This window comes from Culex pipiens, chromosome 3, assembly GCF_016801865.2.
Source record: "Culex pipiens pallens isolate TS chromosome 3, TS_CPP_V2, whole genome shotgun sequence".
Lineage (NCBI taxonomy): Eukaryota > Metazoa > Arthropoda > Insecta > Diptera > Culicidae > Culex > Culex pipiens.
Genome location: NC_068939.1, coordinates 130,071,157 through 130,092,531, shown reverse-complemented (window position 1 = coordinate 130,092,531; position 21,375 = coordinate 130,071,157). Strand labels below are relative to the sequence as shown.

The 21,375-nt window shown below is 34.2% G+C and overlaps 3 protein-coding genes across 4 annotated transcripts in view; 1 reads left to right on the top strand and 2 right to left on the bottom strand.

Moving 5' to 3' along the window:
* Nucleotides 1–4,516, bottom strand: part of LOC120430878 (fatty acyl-CoA reductase wat-like) — a 47,782-nt gene extending 43,266 nt beyond the window's left edge. Inside the window, exons 1-2 of the mRNA XM_052711150.1 lie at nucleotides 4,040–4,516; nucleotides 3,855–3,945 (exon numbers count right to left, since the gene is read on the bottom strand). Coding sequence (XP_052567110.1) covers nucleotides 3,855–3,945; nucleotides 4,040–4,134 — 186 coding nt within the window. The 5' untranslated portion in view covers nucleotides 4,135–4,516. The remainder of the gene's footprint in view (nucleotides 1–3,854; nucleotides 3,946–4,039) is intronic.
* Nucleotides 1–21,375, bottom strand: part of LOC120430879 (uncharacterized) — a 73,403-nt gene that overhangs the window by 961 nt on the left and 51,067 nt on the right. The window lies entirely within an intron of this gene.
* Nucleotides 8,221–11,395, top strand: LOC120432024 (uncharacterized). 2 transcript variants are annotated; one of them, XM_039597160.2, is made up of 4 exons: nucleotides 8,221–8,683; nucleotides 9,187–9,297; nucleotides 9,527–9,601; nucleotides 10,616–11,395. In XM_039597160.2, exons 1-4 carry the CDS (start codon nucleotides 8,488–8,490, stop codon nucleotides 10,789–10,791), a joined length of 558 nt encoding a protein of 185 aa, XP_039453094.1. In that variant the 5' UTR covers nucleotides 8,221–8,487; the 3' UTR covers nucleotides 10,792–11,395. The 2 variants fall into 2 exon arrangements, with proteins under 2 accessions (XP_039453094.1, XP_039453095.1); XM_039597161.2 differs by having other exon boundaries at nucleotides 8,237–9,297.

Here is a 21,375-nt window from a genome sequence, read left to right as displayed (position 1 = left end):
TTTTAAAAAACAAACTTGATCCCCTTTTTTGCATCGCGCGTCTGTCTCTGTAAATCATTTCTAGAGTTTTTTTTTAAAAAAGGTCCAATAAGCTATTGTCTTTTATATGTTTATAGGACCTATTAAAAAAAACTCTAGATTTGCACCTCGCTCCTGACTAAGGTTCCGAAAGGGTACAACAACTTCGCACATTTATCAATTTCCCTGTAAACTTTGAACTTTTGGAAGCTCATACATTCAAAGTACTATGGCTTGCCAGGATTTTGGATTTGTTTTGTTGGAAATACTGCTTGGATAATGTTTTATATGCGTTGCTTAATTCTTCTTGAGTGTTTTGTGGAAACTTTGCGAATATTGTTTCAAATTGACTACATAATTTGATTTGTAGATTGTTTCTAAGAAAGCCATGGAAAGATTTTCATCATACACAATTTCACCGTTAGCATCCAAAAAAGAACTAAAATAAAATTATAAATGTACATAAAAAGTTCTATAAATCCTATATAATCGATATATTTAAGGTCGTAGAAGGTGTCCTTAACTCTTGGGACAATGACTGTCAATGATGGTTCTGAATGATGGTCCAGAAATAGTAAATTGAAATGGAAAAAATATCATGATATGTAAAATGATTAACAAAGAAAACCATTTTTTGATTGATAAATTCTGAATCAAGATTTTAATGTTTTTTTCTAAAACAAACATGGCCGCCAAATGGCCGATCTGGAATGATGCCTTCCAGAGCCTTAATAACAAAGTTGCCAGATCTTTAATGTGTATTACGCATCGGACAGAGTCAATCTATAAAATTATTATAACAGACAGATAAACAGATTTTGACAGATAAACTATGGTCCCTTTAGAAGGAGCTGTCAAGTAAAATACTTTATGTCAATAAAGGCCGCGAAGTTAATTTTTCAAAATTGATTCAAAATCAATTTTTAAGAGCGAGTCCACGAGCAAAGCATACTCATCTCGCATCGACCTCACCAATCTGCCTGAAATTGTACATTTGTTGTTGTTGGTTGTTTGTACATATAAAACTAGCATCTGGCCAAAATATGAGCACTCTAGGTCAACGGGAAGTGGGGCAAATCGGAACACAAAGTTTGAAGGTTCAAAAACGTCAAAAATCTTAAAAAATCTATAACGACAAGACAATTTCACAAAAGAAACATGCATAAAAATGTTTGTTTTGATCTATTTTAACCCTTTAAAAAATAAAAGTTGAAAAAAAATCTTCGATTCACATTTATTGAAAATCAAGCTCGTTTCCAAGGATACTAGATGACACCAGAAAAAAGCAGCTTCTTATTTTTTTTTATCTTTCATTTTTTAAATGGTTAAAATGGATCAAAATAAACATTCTTATGCATGTTTCTATTGTGAAATTGTCTCAAAAACACGAATATGATAAAATTATCACCAGAAAATGCGATCTAAGAGGTCCCCAGAGCAAAAATTTACAACCAAAAAATTCACTAAAAGTAAAAGTGTCTATTTAATATGTAAAACTGCCTTACCCAAAGCGTTCTCAGTCTCAAATGGTAGTCCCAGATGTCCCGTACAAGCTGCAGGTAGAACCGAGTTGATATCTGGATGGAACACTTTTTTATTTGATTTGAAAATTATGCTATTTTTTCACTAAAATGCCAATAACTCCCTTTAGATTAAACCAATTGGGATGCTCTACCCTGCATTTTGTTGCGTTTTTTAAGCCCTTTCAGATGCATTTTGAATTTTGAAATTAAATTGAATTTTGCCTAAATTATAGCCATTTTAAGATTTTTGACGTTTTTGAACCTTCAAACTTTGTGTCCCGATTTGCCCCACTTTCCGTTGACCTAGAGTGATCATATTTTGGCCAGATGCTAGTTTTATATGTACAAACAACCCCTGAAAATTTCAGGCAGATTGGTGAGGTCCAAACGACGTCCCATACAAAGGGGTATGCCCTGTTCGTGGACTCGCTCTTAACTCTTTGTGGTCGTACCACTGTAGTCATAAAAATAAGCTTTATCGGTGTGATCGGTGGTATCAGCAATTTAAGTTTTAATTTCAGGATAAAATTCTAATCATAAATAAATGAGCGAGTCTCCCCGAATTCCAAAAATATTTTTTGGGCCTTCCCTATGACCAAATAAGTCATTTTGTATCATTGTTTTACCCGTACAAGTCTCCATACAATTTTGGCAGCTTAAGTTCAGAAAATGTCTTTCAAGAAAAATTGAAAATTGGACTCCTAGTTGCTGAGAATCAAGGGATAAAAGAAAAACACATAGGAAAATTTAGGTCAGCCACCCAATTTCTAATGCAAATATCGAAGCACCTGCTTGTCAGATTTCAAATGTTAATAAATGAAACAGTTGTGAAATTTTCTAATCTATTCAAAAAATATTTGATTTGATTTATTTTAATCCAGACAAAGATTTCAAAAAGGCTTATTTCTGAATTTTTCGGCCTTTCGAAAATCAAAAAATTTGTTCAATTCTTTTTCCAAAAAACACATAAAAAAATAGAGGCGACAAAAAAAAGAGCAAGCCGCTCAAAGAGCCGCGGTTTAAACTTTAAACCGTTCCAAGATGGAAGATTTTTATATTTGTGTTTATTATTAAGTTCAAAAATATAATTTATTGAATTTTCAACAAATTTTAGAATACAAAAAGTGTTGTTGAGGATTGAAAATGAGCTGATCGTAAAGATACATTAAAATATTACCCGAATGCAAAATTAGAGTATTTCATGAGATCTGATAAAAACTCGGTTGCCCTTTGGCATTTTTAGACTTCATTGATTAAATCAGAATGTAGAAAAGAGATCGCAGTTGTTTAATTTTAGCAGAAATTAATAGCAACTTTCTCCAAAATCCAAAATATAAGTTTGGGTGCTCTCCCCTCCCAAATATTCGAACGTTTACGTTTGAGTAGAAATCTCATCAAAGAGACCGAAGACTTATGATTTGCAAGCGAATGTTCTAATTTTTAGTATTTATTTTTTCCAAATAATTTATAACAATTAAATAAAAAAAACATAAAAAATCACACCATGCTAACCATTAAAAGAACATTTTAAACAATATTTTAAAAAGAACGAAAGATCCGCTAATTTTAATGAGCGAGCAAAAATGAGCGGCTCCTAAAAAAGTGCGGTATTGCCCACCTCTAAAAAAAAAAACATGACACGACGAACAATTTGTTGCTCGTATTTCTCTAATTGATTTTTGTAAACATTTTGTATTTCTTCTTTCTTTTATCAATAATTCGACTATTAGGAGATCGTTCCTTCTTATATCTACTTTAGAAACCGTTTTTTTTCTAATTATTTTCATAATTATTTCAGAAACAACGTTCTTCTGTCACCAACTTAATTTGCACTCACATATCAGGAAATTGTTGATGTAAAATGCTCACTTTGACTCATGTGCCATTTTTTTCCACAACACCAGTCCAAGTCCAAACGCGTAGCATTGGCTACGGAAAGTGTTTTAAGTATTCATAACGTAGCACGCCTTCATACGCGCCACGTCGTTTACGCCAACAGGCCGTTCAATTATGGAGCTTACTGAGCGACTTGACGGTGCGTACGGTTAGATCCAGTACTTGGAGGAAAACTTGTCGTTTGAGACAGATTCTGGTTGTGTAACACCACACACTTAGTTCAATGCTGTTCGCCGAAGGCAAGGTGATTTGGGGTCATTTTTTTTCAAATTTCAGGTAATTTGTCCCCGAAAAAGGCCCTTTGAAACAATATGAACCATCATTAATCATTTCGTTTAAGGTGATTAACACTAATCTGCTCCAATCAAACAGTCCATGATCGCTTTTTGGGTAACCACTTGGCCAACGCATACTCACAGGACACGCGCATATATCCTTGATCCTCTGCTCGGGCAGTGTGTTCTTCTTCTCGCGCACCAACAGTATGACTTGCTTTACTTCACTTGTTCTGTCGAAGAAACGAGGAGAAGAAACGTTCCAAATGAGCATTCACGCGAATATTTTCCACAAACTCCACAAACATTCACCACCCCCTCTCTTACCGTAGCAACTTTTCCACCACGATCTTCCCTATGAACCCGGTTCCCCCGGTCACGAACACGACCTTGTCGCGGTAGAAATCACTTATGTTCGACATGATCACGTCACGTCACGAGGACTCTCCAGCAAGCCAAAGTCTAAAAAAACTAGCAGGACTCCGCAGGAAGAGAGATAGATCCGTCTCGGTTGAGGTTCGTCCACGTTCTGATCGGCCGCAAAATTCTAGCCCCAGTTTCGTCAGATCTCTCGTTGGAGGTTTCTGACTACGCAGCACACAGCACACGCGACGACGACGACGAAATTCGCGCGTTGAAATCACTTCTGGCACCGTCAACGGTTCAGCGACGAGTAAAAGCTTGGCCACGATACGAGAGGTGCTTTATTAGCGCGCGCGCGTTCGCGCCTGGAGGAAAAACTCCACGGCGACGATGATCTCGGAGGAGAATGGTGTGCACGACGACTTTCGGTGGTGCGATACAGATAGATACTGAGCTGGGCCGGCGTGACTAGGGAGCTCGTGGGCTTCCACAGCAGCAGCCTGCAGGTGGCCACCAAACAGCTATGGATGATTGTGTTTAGTGGCGGATCGCGGAGTCAGTTAGTCAGTGGTGCTGGAAAAATTGAACGTTTTGTAAGTGTGGAGATTCGATCGGGAATAGGACGGTTTATTACACGATACGTGTTTTTATTTCCTTTTTTTTTTTTGCGCGACGCATATCTTTTTTGCCAGGGCCAATTTTTCGAAAAAATGCCAAACATTGAAGGTCTGTACCGAGTTCCAGGGTGCTCCAAATTTCAATGTTATACATACCAAAAGATGCGCAAGGATCTGGCCTATACGCCAATGATGTTGAAAATAAACGCTTCAGTGGCCAAAATGCCTCAAAAAGTGACATTTTTGAAAAAATCTTCTTTTACGGGTTAAATCCCATTTAAAATTGAAGGGCGGAGCGCCAGCTCCTGTTACGTCCAATCAAGCTCATATTTTGGATTTGGGCTTAGTATGCCCACCGGAACAAACCCTTGAATGCCCGCCAAAAAGTAATTTTTGTTACACTCTATTGCTCACCCACATGCTTCACAAGCATTTTAATGGAAAGTGAATGGCACAAGAGCAGTTCCAGCCCAAAACAGTAATTTTTCAGGTACTTTTTTACTCGACCCTCTCCGATATCAATGAATCTTTTTAGACCTGTTGTACAGTCATCCCACATATTCGGAACACCCACAAATTCGGAACACTTTTGTAATAATTTGTCAATAGCATGCCAAATGCATCTTTTCTGTCGACCCTACTATTTTAAGGACCTTTATTTGGACATTCTCTCGCTATTTCACTAGTAAAAGTAGGGGAAATATGCCAATTTTAAGCCTAATAAGCGGTCGTGTTTGAATGATGCTGGGTAATCTGGATTGTTCCTAGAAATTCACTAAAACCAAGTACACCAACGAGTAGAGCAACTTTTTGTGAACATTTCTGTTTATTTTCACTTTTATTAAAAGTTATGCTATTCCTTTTACAAGCATTTAAAAAAAAATATTTCAAAAATGCATTCTAATCAGTCGAGTGCATTGGGCCACGCCCATTTTTCTATTTACAGCTTAGTTCTTTTTTTCTTCCAGTGCTCTTTTGGGTCTGCTTAGTGCTGCCAAAATTGATGAAATTTTAAGCGAACACTCACGAAAAGTAGCATTTATAGCGAAAATTTCCTGGCAGCACTTGCTCACTCCAACAGGCGCTGCACCAGCATGTTGGTGGTGTTGGTGGCCACGCTTTGTTCTTTATTTGCCTTCGCTCCTCGCTCGATTTTCTTCGTTTTCTCCAGCCTTCGATTGGAATGGGTCGTCAAAATTCAAACGTCAGAAGCCTAAGGGCGTTTGTTTTTTTGATGGTGCTTGCTAATTATTTACATTTTTCTGGATTATTTTTCAAGTGAGTGACTAAGTAATGGTCAAAAGAACATGTTGCCGGTAGTTGGAAGCAATTTTATATATCTTAAGCGCTTTGAAATAGTTAGCGCAAGTGAAAAGATATTGATGGCGACTTTCGTTAAGCAGTCAACCTCTGATCTTGCGTGTGGATGTGTGTGCCACCAAAATGATGAGAAATGGTCTCGCAAAATAGAAATTATGATCAAAAGTGCATTAAATTTGATCTTTTTGGCCAGTAAATGGCATAAATTTTCGTGCTTACTCGAGGCGGTGCTGTTGCTGGTAAGTTTAAAGCCTAAATAGTATTTTTGGAGCTTTAATCGAGCATCAAACTATATGACGAAGATAGGTGTTTGATTAGAAAGGGTATATTTCCCCTAGTACTTTTAAAACAAAAAACTGCATCTCAAGAATATTTCATTCAGAGCAGCAAAATACTACCTCCAAATTGCCTGTTCCATAATTGTGGGATGTTATTGTGCCTCCCATAATTGTGGAACACCTAAATTTAACTAATATTTCAAAAAAAAAAAAAAAGTTATCGGACCATTCATAAAACATAACTATGCTTAAGTTTTGTTGGTTTCAGTGCGTGAAGTCATTATTTTGTAAAAAATATGTACTCATGGAGGGAACCAAAGTTTGTTTACATCCGTAAGAAAAAAGTGTGCATGAGCATGAGCATGGTTGACTGCCAATGAGCTGCTACTCCGTTATTGACAGATCAGCAGAAGTTACACAATGAACCAACAGATGAATAGTGGGAGCTAATCATCCTCACTGTATAACCCCTGAAGACCCGCATAAAAATGTATGATGATTTGCACTGTTAAAACCATCCAATTACAATACATATTACAATATTTATGGTAAGTTTATTGTTGACTTTTTCGAACTTTACTGGAATGGCGATGAAGCTACTATACAATTCATGGTTACAGCTAATTGTAAGGTTTTGTTATTGGAAATGTTATAAATGGAAACAATAAAACTATCGTAAAATGCATGAATATAGCAAATCTTATGGTTTTTGTATTGGAAATCTCATAATGCATTTTTTCCAATTTTTTTGTTACATTACGTTCATTGTAATGTTATAGTTGCGTAGTGTGAACTTTTTTGAACGATTTTTTTAAAATAATTTGAATCATGTAATAAAAGTATTAAAAACGAGTTATATTTTAAAAACAAAACATCACAAACGATTTTGTGAAAAGCTCAAATCAAATCAAACAATTTTAAAAACTTAAGCATTAAAACATTAATTATTTTACTGTTCCCTCACAAAAAAAAATATTAAAATATTAATTTATTAATATATTGATATATTAATATATTAAAATATTCAAATAATAAAATATTGAATTATTAAAATATTAATTTATTAATATATTGATATATTAATCTATAATTTATTAATATATTAAAATATTAAAATATTAATACATTTAAACATTTAAACATTTAAACATTTAAACATTTCAACATTTAAACATTTAAACATTTAAACATTTTAACATTTTAACATTTTAACATTTTAACATTTTAACATTTTAACATTTTAACATTTTAACATTTTAATATTTTAACATTTTAACATTTTAACATTTTAACATTTTAACATTTTAACATTTTAACATTTTAACATTTTAACATTTTAACATTTTAACATTTTAACATTTGAACATTTTAACATTTCAACATTTTAACATTTTAACATTTTAACATTTTAACATTTTAACATTTTAACATTTTAACATTTTAACATTTTAACATTTTAACATTTTAACATTTTAACATTTTAACATTTTAACATTTTAACATTTTAACATTTTAACATTTTAACATTTTAACATTTTAACATTTTAACATTTTAACATTTTAACATTTTAACATTTTAACATTTTAACATTTTAACATTTCAACATTTTAACATTTTAACATTTTAACATTTTAACATTTTAACATTTTAACATTTTAACATTTTAACATTTTAACATTTTAACATTTTAACATTTTAACATTTTAACATTTTAACATTTTAACATTTTAACATTTTAACATTTTAACATTTTAACATTTTAACATTTTAACATTTTAACATTTTAACATTTTAAAATTTTTAACAATTTAACATTTTAACATTTTAACATTTTAACATTTTAACATTTTAACATTTTAACATTTTAACATTTTCACATTTTAACATTTTAACATTTTAACATTTTAACATTTTAACATTTTAAAATTTTAAAATTTTAACATTTTAACATTTTAACATTTTAACATTTTAACATTTTAACATTTTAACATTTTAACATTTGAACATTTTAACATTTGAACATTTTAACATTTTAACATTTTAACATTTTAATATTTTAACATTTTAACATTTTAATATTTTAACATTTTTACTCAAAAAAAGAAAAGGCATAAAATAATAAGGATCCCAAAACGAACACACCATGACACCTGACGTCGTCGCCTGAACCGTACGACGCTCCCAAACGAACGCACCATGGTTGAGCGGGTTGAGCAAGCTGTCAAATTTTTTCACTCGCGATGCGTGTTCGATCCTGTTTTGTTTGGCCGCAGTTTCAAAAGTTTTAATCGAAATGAAATCGCGTGTGCTTGTGAAAAACCAAACTCCCGGCGTCAAATCTGCCGGGTGACTGATCCGGGAGGGAGAAGAAGATTAGTGTCAGCAACTTTTGGTGAGTATTTGGACCGGTGAAGAACATTAATGCGTCCGCAATTTGGGGCAGATTCCGTCGCCATCGTCGTCGTTTGAAGTAGGTACGTGTGTTTTGGTACTTCTTCCGGACCGGTTTGGAAGAAGTTACCAGATGCGTCCGGGATTTGTGCCAGATTCTGTTGTCGTCGTCCTTCCGGACCGGTTTGGATAAAAGTTGCCAGATACGTCCAGGATGTGTGCCAGATTCCGTCGTCGGTCATGTGTGGGTGCGTGTGTTTTTGAACTTCTTCCGGTTCCAAAGAAGTTGGCAATCGCGTCCAAGATTTGTGCATCGTCATCGCCGACGTTTGTAGTGTTTGTGTGTGGTTATGTTTTGGAATTTCTTCCGAAACGGTTTGAAAGAAGTTGCCAGTCGCGTCCGATTGTTTATGCCGCTCACACGTTCCGTCGTCGTCGTTTGAAGTGTATCCAGCCCCATTTTTATAGCCCTCTTAGGAAATACCTTTTTTTTCTATTTTACAGGATCCTCAATCGTCAACGAATCAGAAGAGCTCCGGGATGTAAATATCAGGCGTTTCATGAAATTTGGAGATGGCGGAACCCCTCCTGCAGCAGCAGCAGATGTTTGTCATGGTCTGATGCATTAAGTGATTTGTTTAAATTTTCAAGATTCTTTCCGCAAACGTCAAACCATAAAAATTATTGCCGGATCTTTTCTGGAAGAGATTCGGCACCAGTTTGTACTGATTTGACGTTTGCTGAGGGTGTCGAAAAGTTTGACTAAGTCAACTGCTTGCAAAAAAACAATGGTCTGCTTGGGTAACTTTCTTAAGTTTATTTTGTTATTTTTTTTCTTTTACAGGAGGCATTTGCAACGGTGCGGAGCTATTTGATTACGGGACACGGAAGCTTGATCAACGAAATGAAGAATTCAAAAGTTAAGATATCTTAGATTTTGAAATTTAGCAATTTAAACATTTGAAAATTATACATTTAAATATTTTTTTTCAAAACTTGAAAAAAGAAAATTTAAAAATTTAAAGCAAATTGAAATTCTACAATTTCAAAACTCCCAAATCCTGAAAATACAAAATTAAAAAACGACGGTATAAAAAATTAAATTAGAAACTGTGGGTTCAAAAATTCAAATACAGTCTGCATTTGATTTGATAATTTGAGAAATTTAAAATAAAGGGCTTAAATAAATTTTAAATTTAATAACCAAAGTTTTTGTTTAAATATCTTGAATAAAAGCATTTAAGAATCTCAGAATAAAATCTGAGAATTTTGATCTGGGGGGGTGAATAGAGCGGTTCAAAAGCGGAACCGTTTTGAACTGCAAAGCGGAGCCATTTTACTGTTCGCCAGAAGCAGCAAGTATTGTAATCATTCATTAGGGAAATTATTGTAAAAACCAAATATGGTTTGTTGATTTTCTTTTTCTTTTGATATAGCGAACCTTTTGTAATTATTCTCCGAATCACCATAACCATTACCAGTAAAGTCGTCGTAGAGCCATTCTTTCTCCAATGAACCCACTTCCTACTGGCTATTTCTCCCTTTTCAGTGCTCATCCGGAGGTCGTCTCCAACAATTGATTCCGCCCGAATTGTGGGCACGATTCGCTTTTTCTAGTACAAAACGTTATTTATTAAGACTTGTACTTTGTCTCAAAATGGGCACTGTACTTCTTAGAGCTCTTGCTTACATTTTGTTCCAAACCGACTTCGCAAAACTTCACCCACTTCTGACGCAGTTATTTGTCTTCCGAAAACTTGGAAAAAAATGCGCACAGAAGATTTCAAAACAAATTATTCAAGTGCAAAGAAAAAGTCACGCTTGTGCTCATTCGAAAATCACGTTACGCATTCTCTCGTCTCATCCCCCAGATTTTGATTATTTAAATTAAGATTTTTCTTAACTTAATTGTCTTCTCATTTATTAATACCAGCAAATCAATCCGGAGTCTCCAGTCGACAAAAGGTACCGGCGGACAGACTGAACACACCACGGCATCACCCACCCGAGGGGGAACAGGAACCGGTCTCGATCGAGGGTTTCAAACGGAATCGAAAGCGAAAGAAAACGTCGTGGAAGGATTCCTTTTGGCGATTTGCAAAAAGCTGAAGAAGGCGTTAACAATTCATGAACAAATAAACAAAGTGGTTCAATGTTGAATATAAATAACATACTATGAATAACAATAAAACTACTGTAAAATTTACTTTATTTACTATTTATTTTAATGTCCGAAAATAGTTTTCACAGTAGTATTTAGTGGGGAATAAACCATAAAGAATTATAATTTTACTGTGTAATTCATTGTAATGCTTATTAGTTTTATTGTCCGCATATAGTTTTTACCGCATCATTTACTAGATAAAAAACCATGAAGAACTGTAAATTGACTGTGCAATGCATTGTAATGCTTGCTGTTTTTATTATTAATGTATGATGATTTCTATAGTCAGGACGAGTTTTTGGATGAAAAATGCAACATTAGATTAACAGTAAAATGCGTCGTATTTGGTAAAAAAATGTATGGAAAAATTTCGAAATTTTTATGGTACCGGTGCATAACAACCCCCCTTTTTTATGGTAAAATCCCAAAATACGACGCAAATTATCTTAAAAAACGATGCTGTCTACTGTTAAAACACTGTCAAAATGACAATATATTTTATCGTTTTGTAACGTTAAAATTTACTGTAAGTTCATCAGAAATCTTTATGCGGGGATCTCTGCTTTTAGTCAATACCGGCGCCCCCACAAGGAGATGCAATTCAACAAAGGTAGGAATGTTAGTCCGATATTTGAAGTTGCAGACTCATCAGACACAGAGTTTGTTGCTCTATACCTGTTAACACCGCGTGATACCGTTGAATCCACAGCATCTTCTTCAGGCATCACGGGAAGTGGGGGATTTGTGTTAGTAGGGGAAGGAAAGGGAAGGTCAGGATTCATCTTGGTAGATGATATGATCAGAAAGTGAAACATAATCGTTGCCTTCCGAGCTACGACGTTACGACTTATCAATTCTTCAATCGCGTATTTTTTTACTTCTTACCGCCGGCGTGCCATCCGAGCAACGATGCTATGGGATGGGCTTCCAAAACTAAATGAACTTAGATTTACGTGTTATTCGTGTCATGTAAACCCTAGTGTAAACCTCAAATAGTGTTCATATACCACAACTGTTTCAATCAATTCTAAAAACTTCGTTGAATTTTTCGCGCACGATTTAATCACAGCAAACTTCACCACAAATTTACCCCGTCCGAAACGCGAGCAACCGACTCAACTGCAGAAATTCAACATACACACACGGAGAAAAAAGAGTTCCCAAAATCGTGAACAAGCGTTCATGAAAATGGGAACCTCGAACAAAGTGTTCAAATCCCATGGTACGATTTTGAAAAACGTACCATGAAATTTGAACACTTTGTTCGTGGTTCCCATTTTCATGAACGCTTGTTCACGATTTTGGGAACTCTTTTTTCTCCGTGCACGACAACGCGAATCCCATTTTCTATGATTCCAGAATCTTCCACCACTTTCTCGCGGATTCTCGCGCGCGACATCACACACTGATCCCCCCGACGAACACCACACGACTCTTTACATCCGTAAGAAAAAAGTGTTCCGAATTTGTGGATTTCATGGGTCAATGTTTTTCTTTAAAAACTTGATATAAAACGTGGAAAATTAAAGCGAAAGATCACAAGAAAAGCTTTCACATGAAGGTAAAAGCGAATCATTATGTGCAATTATCGATTTGCTTTGTGTTAAGGGGTAACTTATGTCCCTGATCACGTATCCGAGGTCCGTTTTTTAATATTTCGTGACGGCGGGGCGGTACGACCCCTTGCATTTTTTAACATGCGAAAAAATACATGTTTTTCAATAATTTGCAGCCTGAAATGGTGATGAGATGGAAATTTGGTGTCAAAGAGACTTTTATATAAAATTGGACCCCCGATTTGATAGCGCACTTAAAAATTTCGAAAAAACTTTTTTTTTTTATTGAAAAAAAAGCAACAAAGTTTTGAAAACTCTGTCATTTCCCGTTACTCAACTGTAAAAATTTAAAAGAAGAAATTCAATGTATTTTTCGAATCTACACTAGCCCAGAAGGGTTTTTTTCACCTGGAACAAAATTTTTCATTTTAAAATTTGGTGTTTTTTTTAAATTTTGCAGGGTTATCTTTTGGAGTGTAACAATGTTCTGCAAAGTTGTAGAGCAGACAATTACAAAATTTTTGATATCTTAACATAAGGGGTTTGCTTGTAACTATCACGAATTATAGTGATTTTACGAAAAAATATTTTGTCTGCTCTACAACTTTGTAGAACATTGTTACACTCTAAGGAATAACCCTACAAATTAAAAAAAACACCAAATTCCAAAATGATTTTTTTTGTTTTAAATGAAACAAATACGCTTCTGGGTTAATGTAGATTCGAAAAGTACATTAAAGTACATTAAGTTTTTAACATTAAGTTTTTATAACTTTTGTAGTGTTTTTTCGATGAAAAATACGTTTTTTTTGGAATTTTGAGTACGCCATCAAATCGGGCGTCCAATTTTACATAAAAGTCCCTTTGACACCAAATTTCCATCGCATCACCTTTTAGGATGCAAATTATTGAAAAACAATACTGTCGTACTGCCCTTCCGTCACGAGATATCAAAAAACGGACCTCGGATTCGTGATCAGGGACAAAAGTTACCGATATGAACAACGTTTCACGCAAATTGAAGTGGGGCTTTTTTTGGCAACTTTTCCCGAATTCGTGTGAGTTGGTAAAGAATCACCCTTATGCTAAGTTATACACGACACACGAGTCTTCCCAAGTTCCGATACGATAGAGATAGAATGACCCTTTGTTTTTTTTTTATACCTTGCAACATCCACGGAATTGTAGATCAAAAACGATCAAAAGCATTAGCTTCAAATAGTTATATTATTGACGGTTAAAACTAGTGAGATCCAGATGAACCATCTGTTGAAACAACTAAGGATTTACTACCTGAATATGACAACAGCTTCAAGGACACTACTAAAAAAACTTTATTCACCTGTTACAACATTTTTAGGCACAATAATATTTACACTCATCACCAATAAGTCAACAGATCACCGTGTATACACTTATATTAAGTACATACTCGTGCAAAAACTCACAGCATTTCATTGGAGGTTAGAAATTAAGACTTTGAATACAAAGAGACGAGTTGTTCCTTTTAATTCCGCTATATATTTTTAATATCTTGACAGATACGTATTTCGTCTACTACTTGCAGACTTCATCAGTGTTCTGTTCTCGACTAGTAATGCATTCTGCTAAAACGCTCAACCAAACCACAATTAAGACTTTGTGGAAAACTATCTTTTATTTAAGAGATTTAAAAAATCAATGTCCGATAAATAAAAACAGCGATAAATATAATTATTGAAATGATTCAAACATATTGATTCTGGATAACTGCCCATGATCGCATAAATGTCCCATATGCATTTTCATCACTTTTGAGTTATTGATGCAGTTTGGTTCAAAATCGTGTGCTCTTTCTAAAGAGCCTATAACATCCAGTACTTTGTTCTAGAAATCGGGAGGAAATCCAGTTTTTTCGTCAAAACTTAACACGTAGCCTTATGTGTGGGACAAACTTGCCTTGCGTTTTTCTCAGCTTGCTGTTTTTGCATATGGGACATTTATGTGATCATGGGCAGATAAGCACGTGTTAAGTTTGGAATTCTAAAGCATATATTTTGATTACCTTAAATACTAGGGTTGCTGGAATACCGGGAATTAGCAAAAATCAACTCTCGATTATTCCTGGAAAGTAGAGAATTTCGAGAATCGTCACCCTCTAATAGATTGTAATGGTAAGAACTTTAGAACTACTAACTGCTTAAGCAATAATTGCCTCTCCAGGCCAAGATAGATATTGTAACGCTTTTAAATTTCGAATTTACAACGCTAAAGTGAACGTAACTTTACAAATTCCAGCAGCACTGAACCTCTGCCATCGGCGCCACCTTCTCACAATAACGACTGTATCAAAGAACTTGTATACTGTATTACTTTACAGCTTTGGAGAGGAAACTCTGATCGCGATCATGCCGCGGGAACTCAGTCAGCTGCAGCGCTATCGACGTCATCGCCAGTTGAAGGTTGGCTGGCATAGCTGTGGTCGTGTTATTGTGCTTTTTATGCTTAGAGAGAAAATATCGGTAGGAGTGGAATTTACCTGCGCGACAATTCCACTCACTTGTCGCGATCTTATTTGACGCAACGTGCGACGTGTTTAGGCTTGATCGGTTTTTAATTTGTTTACATTCGTCACGGCGCCCAGCACAAACAGGTGCCGCACATTTTTGGTCCACCGTTGAAAAAACGAGAGTCTCACAGTGTATGTCTTGTAACATGTAAGCATGTCTGATGATGATTTTTTCTTCAACTTTTTGATGTCACACACGTCCGTGATATCTTCAATTCAATGTGCATTTAACACGCTCTGGTCTTCAATGATACTTGGCTGAAGATTAATGTGTCATCAGGGTGACGCAAGATTTTTAACCTTCAAAACTGTTTGACAAATTTTCTTTCATTGGACCTCGCCACTAGCAACAGACTTACGTTGATTCCGGCGGTTTATGAATTATTCCTCATGTCGTAGGCTTTGAGTTTTGAGCTTAAGTTTGACCCAACAGTTCACCGTGCCTTACTAACTCAGGCGTTTTGCTCTGTTTCATTCGCACGAAATCCTTTTCCAAACTTACTAACCGTTGCACAGTGGGCGAAATGGAACCCAAAATCGGACTAAATTGAACGCGGCTGGTTCCCTGGTATGAAAAATAGTGTTTCTATTGTAAAAAAACCGGGGAATCGATTGGTGATGGTTTCATCAAAGGGTCAATTTTGCCCCAATTCCCCATTTTTTTACATTTTTTCATAAAAATCGGTCTGTATTTAGAGCGAAAATCATCTAGGGTCCATTTAACCCCAATTCCGCTATAAAAGCATTTTTGGCCGTTTTCAAATGTTAGGTCTGGTTTAAAAATCTAAAAATATATTTATCGTAAAGATCAGACAATTTTACATAAGAATGACGATTTGCACTTGATAGTTTGATACATTTATGTTGATATAGAAATTAAACTAAATAAAAAGATTGAAGAATCAGTTTTGGGCCAATTTTCCCAAACGCAGAATAAACTGCCTTTTACATATTTTTTTATTTTTATCAACATAAATGTGTCTAACTATCAAGTGCAAATCGTCATTCTTATGTAAAATTGTCTGATCTTTACGATAAAAATATTTCAGATTGTTAAAATCTGACCTAACATTTGAAAACGGCCAAAAATGCTTTTATAGAGGAATTGGGGTTTAATGGACCCTAGATGATTTTTGCGGTGCAAGTGGTTATTTTTACTGAACTCCTGGGACATTTTCACATAAGTTAAGTGCATTTTGGATGGCCGCATGAAGCCTCCGCTCTAAATACAGACCGATTTTTATGAAAAAATGTAAAAAAAAGAGGAATTGGGGCAAAATTGACCCTTTGCCGTTTCGTACGTTGGATGAAACCATCACCAATCGATTTCCCGGATTTTTTTACAAAAGAAACACTATTTTTCATACAAGGGAACTAGCCCTGTTCAATTAAGTCCGATTTTGGGTTCCATTTCGCCCACTGTGCGTTGGCACAACTTTTCTTACAATCTTGCGATTCATATGATAAGGCCGTCGCCAAAATTGTCGAAGGCTATGACTCAAAATGACCCAGAAATAAAAGAGGTACACCATTTAATTTTTCATTAGTATTCTAAATTTCTATGCAAATAAAAGTACGCTTGGACTCATTTTAAATTATTTCGATCATTATCAAACGGAAACAACAAACGATTTTCAAAGCCACCATATAAAAAATATTGAAGGTTCATAATTCGGTTTGTTTTCGAACTAAATTGATTTTCCGCAACTGATGTCACCCTAAGCCACCTGATGTGGCCGCACATCATTATTCATGATGAACAAACGAGTTGAGCTCATAAGCTTGCTTTGTTTTGCTAGTATAATTCATTGGCAATACTTTTAACTTCCCGCCATCCAGCTCAGAACCTACGGCGGTGGCGGCGGCCAGGTCAAGTAATCTCGACACTAATTGCGGGGATCTTTGGCTTTACGTGCACAAAGATTTGAGTAGTATCCGGGACTCAGAACCATCAACAAATAATGAACAAAAAAGTTTTGCCACGTTCTTCGGGTGCCATCGACAAGTGTTTAACGTGGTTAAAACGCGACAGAGATAATTAATTGACAGAAGTTACTTGCGATAATTGTTAATTTCTTAGGCATGGCCTTATTTTAATTTGTAATTTGTTGCTTTATTGGATTATTGGTAACTTGTATTTAGGCTTTTATGCTAAATCAGGTATTCATAGAAAAACGCGTTTTAGTGTTCGTCACCAAATCTTCGCCACGGCAATTTAAAAGGGGATTGAGATATTAGCCGTTTGGTTTTCCACATTGGCAGAAAAAATGAAACAATATTTTAGTGAAATTCAAGTATTGGAAGATGCGTTTGAACATCTTCTACCACCTAGAGCAAAAATCTCAATTTTGTCAAAAGTGGATAATAGCCGTTTTTCAATTATGGGCAGTACAGTCCAGAATCGATTATCCGAAGCCTTATCCGAAAGTTTGAATATTCGATGGTTTGTATGAGACTTTGGATAATTGAATAATTAACAAATAACTTTTTTTTCGTGTTTTTTATATCTCCTAACTTTTATAATCAAACAAGAGTTCTGCAACCCCATTTTAGTCAAATTTGAATGGTTGATACCTATTGAATAAAAAAATGCATTTTTCAATATTTCATCCCGGCCATTTTGGCAGCCACCTTGGATTTAAAAATTCAAAATCACTTAATACTTAAGGTGAAATTTTAGTACATGAAAATCATGGCGAAAAAGGCTACCGTTATTTGTCCTTAATTCATTTCAATGATTATCATTTCTGCACGCAAACGAGAAATCCGTGAGAGAGGCCCTCCCAATTTGATTTGTGTGGGACAACGCTGAAATCGTGTGGAAATCCCTCCCGAATTGAACTGTCTCGAAAATTCACGCATACCATCACAGGAATGTGTCGAAATATTTCAAATTCATTGACCAAGAACGTAAACACACGACGCGCAGCTGTATCTCACACGTCAGTGCTGTGCACAAGTATGCGTGCTTATTTTGTATCGCCGATCAGCACAAATTCACTTAGCAGTGTGGTGCAGGAGTGACATGACTTGAACAGAAGAAAAAAAAATTGTTTTATTGTTAATTGGTCATTTGGACATGTGAATTTGACAATTTGACATTTTGACATTTGGACATGTGAATTTGACAATTTGACATTTTGACATTTTGACATTTTGACATTTTGACATTTTGACATTTTGACATTTTGACATTTTGACATTTTGACATTTTGACATTTTGACATTTTGACATTTTGACATTTTGACATTTTGACATTGTGACATTTTGACATTTTGACATTGTGACATTGTGACATTTTGACATTTTGACATTTTGACATTTTGACATTTTGACATTTTGACATTTTGACATTGTGACATTGTGACATTTTGACATTTCGACATTTTGACAATTTGACAATTTGACAATTTGACAATTTGACAATTTGACAATTTGACAATTTGACAATTTGACAATTTGACAATTTGACAATTTGACAATTTGACAATTTGACAATTTGACAATTTGACAATTTGACAATTTGACAATTTGACAATTTGACAATTTGACAATTTGACAATTTGACAATTTGACAATTTGACAATTTGACAATTTGACAATTTGACAATTTGACAATTTGACAATTTGACAATTTGACAATTTGACAATTTGACAATTTGACAATTTGACAATTTGACAATTTGACAATTTGACAATTTGACAATTTGACAATTTGACAATTTGACAATTTGACAATTTGACAATTTGACAATTTGACAATTTGACAATTTGACAATTTGACAATTTGACAATTTGACAATTTGACAATTTGACAATTTGACAATTTGACAATTTGACAATTTGACAATTTGACAATTTGACAATTTGGCAATTTGACATTTTGACATTTTGACATTTTGACATTTTGACATTTTGACATTTTGACATTTTGACATTTTGACATTTTGACATTTTGACATTTTGACATTTTGACATTTTGACATTTTGACATTTTGACATTTTGACATTTTGACATTTTGACATTTTGACATTTTGACATTTTGACATTTTGACATTTTGACATTTTGACATTTTGACATTTTGACATTTTGACATTTTGACATTTTGACATTTTGACATTTTGACATTTTGACATTTTAACATTTTGACATTTTGACATTTTGACATTTGACATTTTGACATTTTGACATTTTGACATTTTGACATTTTGACATTTTGACATTTTGACATTTTGACATTTTGACATTTTGACATTTTGACATTTTGACATTTTGACATTTTGACATTTTGACATTTTGACATTTTGACATTTTGACATTTTGACATTTTGACATTTTGACATTTTGACATTTTGACATTTTGACATTTTGACATTTTGACATTTTGACATTTTGACATTTTGACATTTTGACATTTTGACATTTTGACATTTTGACATTTTGACATTTTGACATTTTGACATTTTGACATTTTGACATTTTGACATTTTGACATTTTGACATTTTGACATTTTGACATTTTGACTTTTTGACATTTTGACATTTTGACATTTTGACATTTTGACATTTTGACATTTTGACATTTTGACATTTTGACATTTTGACATTTTGACATTTTGACATTTTGACATTTTGACATTTTGACATTTTGACATTTTGACATTTTGACATTTTGACATTTTGACATTTTGACATTTTGACATTTTGACATTTTGACATTTTGACATTTTGACATTTTGACATTTTGACATTTTGACATTTTGACATTTTGACATTTTGACATTTTGACATTTTGACATTTTGACATTTTGACATTTTGACATTTTGACATTTTGACATTTTGACATTTTGACATTTTGACATTTTGACATTTTGACATTTTGACATTTTGACATTTTGACACTTTGACATTTTGACATTTTGACATTTTGACATTTTGACATTTTGACATTTTGACATTTTGACATTTTGACATTTTGACATTTTGACATTTTGACATTTTGACTTTTTGACATTTTGACATTTTGACTTTTTGACATTTTGACATTTTTACATTTTAACAATTTGACAATTTGACAATTTGACAATGTGACAATTTGACAATTGGACAATTTGACAATTTTACAATTTGACAATTTGACAATTTGACAATTTGACAATTTGACAATTTGACAATTTTACAATTTGACAATTTGACAATTTTACAATTTTACAATTTTACAATTTTACAATTTTACAATTTTACAATTTTACAATTTTACAATTTTACAATTTTACAATTTTACAATTTTACAATTTTACAATTTTACAATTTTACATGATTAATTTAATTATAATTAATGATTAAAAACAATTATGAGACAAAACCACGGACAAAACTTTTCCTGAAACCAATCTTTTTTTATTTGTGTTTCGTAAAATATTAAACATTTTTAAAGTTCAATTGGTTTTTAATCATATTTAAAAAACTGTGTTTATTTCATAATCTTTCAAAAAAAAAAGTTTAGCAATAAAAATGTTTCTAGGTAGTTTAGGGGTGACCCATATGTAACATGACAATAACCGTGGTTTAGGGACTGCCCCTTGTCAAAACTTACACACTTGCAGCTCCCGCTGCTGACGACACGTCAAGTCAGTCAGTCGATTTGCTCGTGTGATTTTGTCGGCGGTCTTTTGACGACAGAAAGCAACTTAATTTAAAAAAATATTTAGTTTAAATGCTTTTCATCTTTAAATATGTACTGTCAAGCAGGTAAGCAAACATTATCGTTTGAGTTAAAAAGAGTCGAACTTCTGAGAATGGAAAAATCGGTCAGAGAATTGATGGAGGGTTCTTGTTTTTGTTTTTTGTTTGCAGAAACGGTTGCTCATCTGGAAACCTTATCGGAATGCTGTTCGTGTCGGAACACGCAATCGAGGAATGCCGGTTCGGAACATCAACGGTTCGTGGAGTGCAGATGGCAGAATCGCGGGAGCAATCTGTTTCGGGCAACATCGGAGAGGTGCACCCAACGATCTGTAAATGAATACAGTAGACTGCCAGTAGTGATGTTTATTGTGATTTCGTGAGGTGTTTTGTGAGTTTCTTGAATAAAAAAGTAAATTGCAAAATCAACCTGCTTTTATTCCCAAATAAAAAAGAACAAGAATAAGAAGAAAAAACTTCTTGTAACACACACATACAAGCGTATTAAAAAAAAAGTTCACCAATACATCCACGTTAACCGCAGCTGGGTGAACACCAATACAAGTAAAAAATGGTTTCGTTGTGTGAGTTTTTTCGTGTTTGAAAGCTTGAAATAATTCATGCGGTTTTCCCTCACAAGCATCGTGGGGGATTTCTCACCTGTCCGTGCGCGGAAGGATTTTCTTCTCGGTTTGAGCGGGATTTCGCACGAATTTCCGCCGATCTCGGTTGCGTG